Below are 9,088 nucleotides of genomic sequence, written 5' to 3' on the forward strand. Positions count from 1 at the left end.
GACACGGATTTGATGGTGACTCCAGACTGACCCTCTAGGAAGCGAGAAATGAACTGAGGCTGCATCTGCTCCACCACACCAGGCAGACTGGCCTCACCAGACCCAACTGATGGAGCCTGTGATAATTAATGGTTATTAGTCTTTTGTGTGCAGATAGATAACTAGTTTTTATGTCAGGAGAGTGAGAATCCAAGTACCAATATTCTCCAGCCTGCTTCATTTAACTCTGAATCAGTTGCTGATTTTCTACATTTTCCTAGAGTTTCTTAGAGCCCTGAAAATGCATAATAACATGTTGCTTTCAACAACTATTGGTGACTGTTTGCACTGTGAACTATTACAGCAACTGCTGGTGAAGAATTTGCAATGACTGCCTCTTTAACACCAATTGTTCTCTGTAATGTGGTCTTTAAGTCTACAAGTAGTAGTACAAGAAGTTCTTTGAGAGGCTGACACCAAAAGCACATTTTTTACCATTGATAACAGCTTAAAAAATTATGTACTGTATTGTAGCTGTTGTACATATACAATCATTGGCCCCTTGATTGGGTACACCTGCAAAAACTACAGCAATCTAACACAATAGCTCAGCCACAAACTCCAACTTTTACAAAGAAACAATGTTTTGTTTTGATTGACACTGTCACAGAGGTATTAATTCAACTATATTTTTATTCTTGTGGTTGTAATTTGCAGTGGTGATGAACTGGGCTGCATTATATCAAAGCATTATATTAGGTAAATTAACAGTTAAACTACAAAAAGATCCATCATTGTCCATCAACAGGTTGACCCAGGAGTGCAGAGTAGATCACAGCTGTTGCTTGACAGTGAGTCAGTGTTATCAGGTGGATTTCCTTTGTAATGTGTTAGATCAGGGAATTGTAAAAGCAGCTTTGTAAGCAAGTAAGCAAATGTATTAAAAAACTGAAGGGTTTACACAGACCTCCCATGTAATCAGACGACCTGACTTGGTGACCCCCATCTTCTGAGTGCGGCCCAGAGACACTTGAAGCACCTCAGTGTTGAGCATTGGCAAGCGGAGAGGCATTGAGATGCCACTTCCCCACGTGTACACCGAGGACAGGGGGAGCGAGTGTACTTTCCCTGATCCTAAACCAACTGATCCATCTGTCTCAGTCCAAGAAATGACAAATTTGTGATTAAAGTACTGCATTCATTTGGTACAGCTAATTCTTTTGTCAAATAATGGCATCACATGCCTCACCTCTGGACCTGTTGGTAGGAACTCTGCCTCCTGGTCTCCCTTGAGGACTGTGCACAGTAGACAGTGATTTCTCAATCCTGAAAAAATCCAGACGAGGTGATTTTTATAGATGAACGTTAAAGAAAGAACTCATTTAAAAAAATATTGAAAATCTTAATCTCACATCAATGTCCATGTCTCTTAAAAAGCTCTATCTTCTCGTAACTTCTGAATTAAGGTCCCACCTGCGCATTTTGACATTGCCTATATCTGTGTAGAGATTAAGCAGGGGCCTGATGCAAATGGGGAGAGCCATTATTTCATTGAGCTGGGGCCGTTTGGAAGGATCCAGATTCAGCATGTTGAGGATGAGCTGTCGGAGTTCTGGGCTGTATCGGTCTGAAATTGGAGCAAATGTACCGCTCATGATCTTCAGAACGAGGGCGGGTAGATTCTGAAAGCAAAATGAATGAGCATAAATAAAAATACAAAATGCATTAGAAATATATGAAAAATATTGAATTCCCTACCAAAAATCCAAGCTAAGGGGATAAGAATTTCAAATTCATATATCACTCAGTAATCGGGAGTGACGACAGATTTGAGTATAAGCAAAAAGATTTCAGTGAATTACTGATTTGTGTCAAAATCAAAAGCCCCAGCAATCTGCCTTACACTTAGACATGGGGCAACCTGGGGACTTCATATTAAATATTCTGAGAAATAATAAATATCCATCTCCTATGGTAAATGGGAGTAGCTCCGATGGTTGTTAGGGTGGTTTCATTGCCTTTGTACACAGAAATATGTTATATATTATACACGGAATAAGTATAATAATATTGTAAAAGCTAACACAAACATAGTATTATTTTTGTAAAGAAAAGTTTTCAGTACAGCAGCCTCGAAGGCTCTCTTAAGGCTTGCTAGCTCATAGAGCACACAGCCCAAAGCCCAGATGTCACTCTTCTGATTATACGGCTTTCCTTCACACAGCTCTGGGGAGATGTAGCACGGAGTCCCAACCACCTGCATAGTTAATAAAGGTGGCATTAATTCATGTTAGCACATGTTAAGATTCAACATATCAGTATATGTATGTTGGTGAAGTAATCACAGTTCCAAACAGAAGGTAAATCATCTCACCGTGTAAGCTTTGCTCTTGCTGACGAGGATTTTGGAGATGCCAAAGTCACCGATTTTGACGATCATCTGGTGCTTGTCAAGAAGAATATTCTGTGTCTTGAGGTCCCTGTGCAGGATGAGTTTGTTGTGGACATGATACAAGGCAAGTAAAATCTGTACAAAGAAGTGAAGGATGGTGTCTTCGTCCAGCAGAGAGTTACAGCGTTTCTGTATGTAATCAGCCAAAGTCCCACCTGCATGAAGAAAACATTGAGAAAAGAATACACAATAAAGATGATTTCTGTTCATTGCAAATATATTAACTTAGTAAATGTTCAGGTAACTGGGTTGATTCAATGGCTGTGAGATGATGAAATCAAAGCCATTAAGAAATGGATTTAACAGCAGGTGCTGTTGCTGCACAAGTGACATGTTGATGTCAAGGTAAAAGGGAAAGGGGATCCACAAAATAATCATCTATCCAAATAAAAAAACATTATACTTATTATTTTTATCTGCTACAATGGGGCAGTGTACCTCAGATTGTTTGGATCCACAGTTGAACAATAATAAGCAATTCCTGCGTGAATGTCAAGTCTTAAAATATAACTAAACTCTACATCTTCAATTAGTGATTTGCCTGAGTGCTGGATCCTGGAGTGTTGCTTCAGAATTTTGGACTCACATTTACCTTTTTCCTAACTATCTAATCATATTGTCCTTTACAACAGCACCACACAGACTGATATTATCATGTGGTATTCCCAGGCCTGACATGGGAATGAAAAATGGTATGGTGCCCTACAGCATGTGAATTGTTGTACAATGAACCAAAGGAGGGTGATGTAATAAGATACTACAGTAAGCTCACCTGGTGCATACTCCATAGCTATCATGAGGGCCTTGTCTTCCAGGAAGTTCTCATAGTATTCTATGATATTTGGGTGGTTGAGCAGTTTCAGGACCTGACACTCATTCTGAGCTGCCAGACGTTCATCTCGTGACATCTGCTCCACTGGAATCTCCTTCAGGATGACAAAGGCCCCGTCGCTGCGCCTGCGGCACAGGTGTACGATCCTGACAGGGGAGGAAAATTACGAAAAATTAGATGTATTATTTGTTCTGTAAAATATAAGAGTTGGATGGGCTTTGGTAATTTACATAATTTACAACCTTACTGTACTATGACTTTTTGATGCCTTACTATATTATTACATTTTGACACATATGTTATTTTTCATTGTAGTTACTTTGTGTGTGTTTGTGTGTGTGTGTGTGTGTGTGTCTTATTAAATCTTTTATATTTACATTTATATGAACATATAGTGATAGGCTTTGGGATGGATATATATTCATGTAAAGTGTCTATAATATAAACAGATATACTTAAATACATGTTTCTATTAGCTAGAAATATATGTCAATATATGATATTGTTCCAATTTCTAACAGGTTTCATGTCATTTTTACATATAGGCTATAATTCAACACGTGTATATATATGTACATTGTTGAATTATATATTACATTATATATCATACAAAACATTTGCGTATGGACAGTCTTGTATGTAAATTCAGATCGCATATGTTAATATAACGTTTGGTTGACGACATTAAAAAGCCAATCTTTGTTTTGGAGGGGTGGCGGGATTGTTGCGTCCTTACCAATGTTGAGACCAAACCTACGCCCTTGCTGGTAATAATACATCAGTATGTTTCTGTTAAATGATGATTCAGTTAAATGTTGGTAAAGCAATAACAAGAAGATAAGTGGTCATACAGTCCAAAGACAAAAGTGTCGTACAGGAGGAGGATTTTCGATAACCTGGCAACCTAAAAGTTGTTCGATAAAGCATTAGTTAATACTATAGAAACGCAAAGTCATTTAGTTTTCATAGTTGTCACGACAGCCAGCCTTTATATGCTTTTCGAGCAGCGGTAACCTTTTTATAAGCTTTGTCCAACGCTCCGTTACTTTTTTTAGTCTTTGTAGAGGGCGGTACACATTTGAGGTTACATTTTTGGGGGAAAACTGAGGCCTTACGAACTTCTAGCTTTCTTAGCACATGCCTGACATCGCCGTATTTTCAAGCAAACAGATGTGTGCAGCAGCTGCACAGCTAAGAAGTGTAAATAAACCCCGAGTTTACCCGAAAGCTCCTCTTCCAACAACTTTGATTTTTTCATACTTCTCCATCGCTGCTGCTCCCAGACGTTTCCGTCGTCTCCAGGCAACCTCACAACTACAGCAAGCAATGAGGGACAAAGGCGAAGGTAAAACCACATCATTTCATTGGGCTGCATATTCCACCTACAAATTGATTCGGTGTCAGCAGAAGCCACCTGGTTTTGCTGTAAGAATATTTACCTGGCAGTGTCGATGATTTCAAGATGATGCTGCACACTTGTTAGAGAAATCCAATTCTGGTTTTAAAGAAATCTGAAAACACTGTAAACTCAGAAATTTATTTGGGCAACAGTTAAGACATTTTCATTGCTGATGTTGATAAAGTTGTTTCTAGTATTTTTCAATTTTTCCGAAAGGATAAATATGGAGAATTGGTAAGGAGTCAAATCAATAAACAGTGCTGGAATCAAATCAATATCCATCTTGTACCTGAGGTGATGATTTGCTGCCAATGGATTTAGATTTACATTTGCACATCACATCATTAAAAGTTGAAGCAAAGACAACGACAGGAGGAACGATGCTACATTTTTATGACTTTTATTTAGCTATATGTTGTGTAACTTTTTATGCCAGGACATAAATGCCCTGAAGTGAAAACTGAAATGGAGACAGTGAGAGAAACAGTGAGACAGATATGATTATACCAGCGTCTTGAGCTTGGACTTCAGATATTGCAGTCTTACATCCAGACGCCTGGTGATTATAAAGCGCCTTCCCCTTGTCTGAGATAAGCAGGAAAGGGGCTGCACAAGCACCATTTCCCCTCTCTTCCACAGTGAGGATAATAAATGCTTTGTGCTGTGACAAAGCCTGCTCTGTGTTGTGCTGAAGTACATACCTCCACTATTATCATCAATCAGAAATAATGATACATCACCACAAACAGTGATCTGCATGTAATTGAACCCTTTCTCTACAATTTGCAGTTTTTTAAATGAAGATTGGTGGGTGATGGGGGAGGTGGTTGAACAAACAATGGTTTGCTCTTTCTCAGGGATATAATATCTCGACAAAGGAGCACCTAAAGGAGTCTCGCAGTATATGTGCCACTCCTAGGACTAGCTTAGTGACATATTTGGCCTTGTGCTGCTGTCTTCTGTCGGCAGCAGATCTGTCTCTAGACGTGACAGTCAGTGTCCAGGAATGCACTGCATATGATACTGAAACTGATGCCAAACCCCAGGTATGATCCTGTGCCTGAGGAGCATTATCTGCCATCTATCTAAAGATTTCTCAAGACACATGACAGGAAGTTGTGGGTGAGTTTGTTTCATCACCGTGACACTTTCATCTCTTTCTCTCACCTTTAACAGACAAAGTGCCATTTTTCATGGATGATATTATGACATAACAGCAGGGAAAGCACAACTGTAAATAAAAAAAAACTGTAATGAGGGCTGAATTGTGAATGTTTTTAATGACTGTGCTTTTTTTTACTATGATAAAACAATATGTTAGCTGTGAAAAAAGCTTTTTGACATGTCTGTTTCCTTCTGTGTTTTTTTCTGACCAACAATATGATGATGATAAAGATGATAAACTGCTTTTCTGAAGACCCACTTCTATCCAATGGCTCCAATGTGCATGGGTGTAAATTTGTGTGTGTGCGTGTGTGCCTATATGCTTGCATGTATGTGTATATTGGTCTTTTTACATAATTTTGTTCTTGTTGTTTTACTTAAATTTTCTACTGTTAAGTTCATTGTTTTTTTTTCTTTTCTTGTATGTGTTGAATTACATATTGAACAAATATGTAATTGTTGATTTTTATAAGATAGGTAGATAGATCTATTTTTGTTTGGCTATTTATGATGCACTCAGTGGAAATCAATCAACCTCTAGATTCTCTCTACTGGCTGCTCGCCTCTGTTTCTTAACAGCCCTCAGGGAAAAGAAAAATCACCCAGAGATCAATATGATTCAGTGCTAGGCCAGGCACAAAGATACTGGGAGACCTTCTCAACAGCTCAACAGACAGTCTGAGTGCAGCAAGTATGAAGCCCTTTGTATTGCCTTTTTTGTATTTGCTGTCAGAAATCCTTAGGTGTTTCTTTGGAAACCTGGAGTTGTGTAGAATTATGGCTTTCTGTGATAACACTATTAGAGCTTTCATTCTCTCACAGTACAACAGAAATAACCATGGTGAAGCAACCAGGAAACAAGTCATGGCATTGAGTTACATTTCTCTCTCTAAGCGCAGGGTGTTTTGTTACGGAGAGGCCTGTACTCAGAGGATATAAATAGATTAATTATATGGTTCATGTTTCATGCTTTAAGTTTCATACTTTGGCAAAAGGTAAAAGGAGTGTTTGATTGACAACATGTGACTAATGCCACACATTCAGTTCATCCCTTTCTCTTTTGTTCTCTCACAAATAAACATGCCAGCTTCATTTTGAATAATTACTGGAGAGCAGTGTACTCAGCTGCTTCAGAATCATGTTATGAAAGTCCTTTTAATCACAGGGACTTTTCTAGCGCATCTCAACAATCATAACTCCAGAGAGTTGGGGGGTCTTCCTGTAGATTTTTGCAGAAAGATGCCCCCAGGTGGATTGATGAAGAACTGGGAGCAAAAAGTCATACGGTCTATGAGTGAGAACCTTGTTTGTGACGTGAGGTTTTGCTGCCACCTGATGGTGTGTTTTTTGTATAGCTACAGGGCCGACTCTTGTTCTGTTAACGCTAAAGCCTAGAATTCTTTGGACATATTTGCCTTTATTTTATACACTGCAAAACATCATACAGGAATTTAGTGGAATCAGTTGATCTTTTTATCATTAACAGAATGTAAATATGTATTTTATTCATTTTAAAGTTAATGCGACTGAAGAATTATACTCTTTTTTTTCAGACCACTTATAAGCATGACTTGTTCTAACTTGAGGTGTTTCGAAATGAAAAGAAAAGATGCCTCCCTTTTTGTGCACAAGCTCTAAAAAAAATAATGTAGCCAAGACAAAAAGTTTGTTGTACTTCAACCTGTTTGATTACAGTCATAACACTGGGGCCCCTTGAAAGGTAACTCTTTAAATTTCACAACCAAAAAGTCAGAATGCGTATAAGAGAGACTGCACCAGAGTTACAGAGGCACAGATATGCTACGTGTACAGTCGGTTTTTACTAGTGAGCTGATTTCTTAACTGTCACATTTATGAAAAAACTTGGTTTCTGTAATCGGGGTAGAGGTTTAGAGAAACCTGAACACATATATCTCTGCCAACCAAGTGTGCGAGTGATTGGGTTTCTAATCAGTTTATAAATGGAACGTAAACAGCATAGAGGCTGGATGGACAGAGAAGTAATTATACGTTTGCATATGCACTTTTACAGTGACTAGGTTACTACATGTCATGTAAATATGTTCTCCGATTACTGGGTTACCTTGTTTTCCTGTGTAAACTGGTTACTGAAGTGCATGTAAACACACTGAATGTGCAGTTACATGTTGTGTTTGTACAGTCACTGGCACAAAATAAGAAGCTGTAAGTTCTTCATGACAAACGAAGAACTGACTCTTTAAGTAGAGAAAATGTAAATGTAAATGAAAGTCAGAATGACCTAACAGTTGCTAATTCAACTTAAACTGAGTCAAATTAAAGTGGTTTACAGCTGGAAGTTGAGAGGTAACAGGAAATAAGAGGAGCTACATTCACACTATTCATTCAGTGTTTCAGGCATTTTTTAATGGGGAAGATATTTTAACTTATCTGTATTTTGTTACATGGAATGAAATTGTAAATGTGAATAAGCTGTGTAATGAATAAGAAAGAATGGGAAAATAATCTAGTCATAAAAATGAGCAAATTAAAGAAATACACCGGTTGTAAATGAACTGAAAAACTTTTTTTGCAGTTAAAGAAAAGTAAACTCTTCATGTGATGGGGTTTCACACAGACATGTGTGGTGCAGGTGGTAATGTGTGTGTGTGTGTGTGTCTGCAGGGTCTTAGCTGTTACTGCTCATTTCCTTCTTCCTCACTGGGCTGCAGAGAGGCCAGCTGTGGGGAATGAGAGCTATGCTGTGTTTATGGAAAGAGTTATGGCCAAGGAAGGAGGGCGTTACTGTTGGGCTGCCTGTTTAACATAATAGGATTTAAATTGCTTTGCTCCAAACATAACAAAGATGTGTGTCTATATTATCAGCCATTTCTATATTTACACTAACAGCTCTCAAATTTACCAGAATTCTGAAATGTATTAAAGTCAGTTTCTTAATATGCTACTCATTAAGAAGATTCCACAAATATTAAATAAAGTTTCAGGAGAGCTTTATTAGCCCCAAAGATAAAGATGATAAAGATCGCAATAACTGAATGTTGTGAATTGCAAAACAGATTAAGCATATAAAAAATAACCATATAAAATGACCAAAAACAAATCAGATAAATTTGACGATTTGCAGTCTGATGTTGTATTCTTTGTCACTGAATCTCTGTGTCTGTGCTCTTCATTAGTAAGCAACACTTTGTGCAATAAAAAATAATTGAGGATGTGAACAGAACTGACCCTGACCTTCTGCACAACAACCCATGGTGTAATTGACCCATGAGGGACACCAGAG

The 9,088-nt window shown here is 38.1% G+C and overlaps 1 protein-coding gene across 1 annotated transcript; it reads right to left on the minus strand.

Annotated features, from left to right (window-relative positions):
* Positions 1-8: 8 nt before the first annotated feature.
* Positions 9-4,567, minus strand: LOC111650678 (serine/threonine-protein kinase Nek8; the record flags this gene model as incomplete). The annotated part of the gene is made up of 8 exons (XM_023400600.2): positions 4,485-4,567; positions 3,204-3,409; positions 2,354-2,586; positions 2,105-2,236; positions 1,453-1,661; positions 1,229-1,305; positions 947-1,131; positions 9-116 (listed from the first exon to the last, which is right to left on the minus strand). Coding segments are annotated over exons 1-8 (1,197 nt in total), but the record flags the coding sequence as incomplete, so codon positions are not given.
* Between the last annotated feature and the right edge of the window lie 4,521 nt (positions 4,568-9,088).

The sequence above is a fragment of the Seriola lalandi genome, unplaced genomic scaffold (genome assembly GCF_002814215.2).
Source record: "Seriola lalandi dorsalis isolate HSWRI2012SDOR001 ecotype SW California unplaced genomic scaffold, Sedor1 jcf7180002052685, whole genome shotgun sequence".
Classification (NCBI taxonomy): domain Eukaryota; kingdom Metazoa; phylum Chordata; class Actinopteri; order Carangiformes; family Carangidae; genus Seriola; species Seriola lalandi.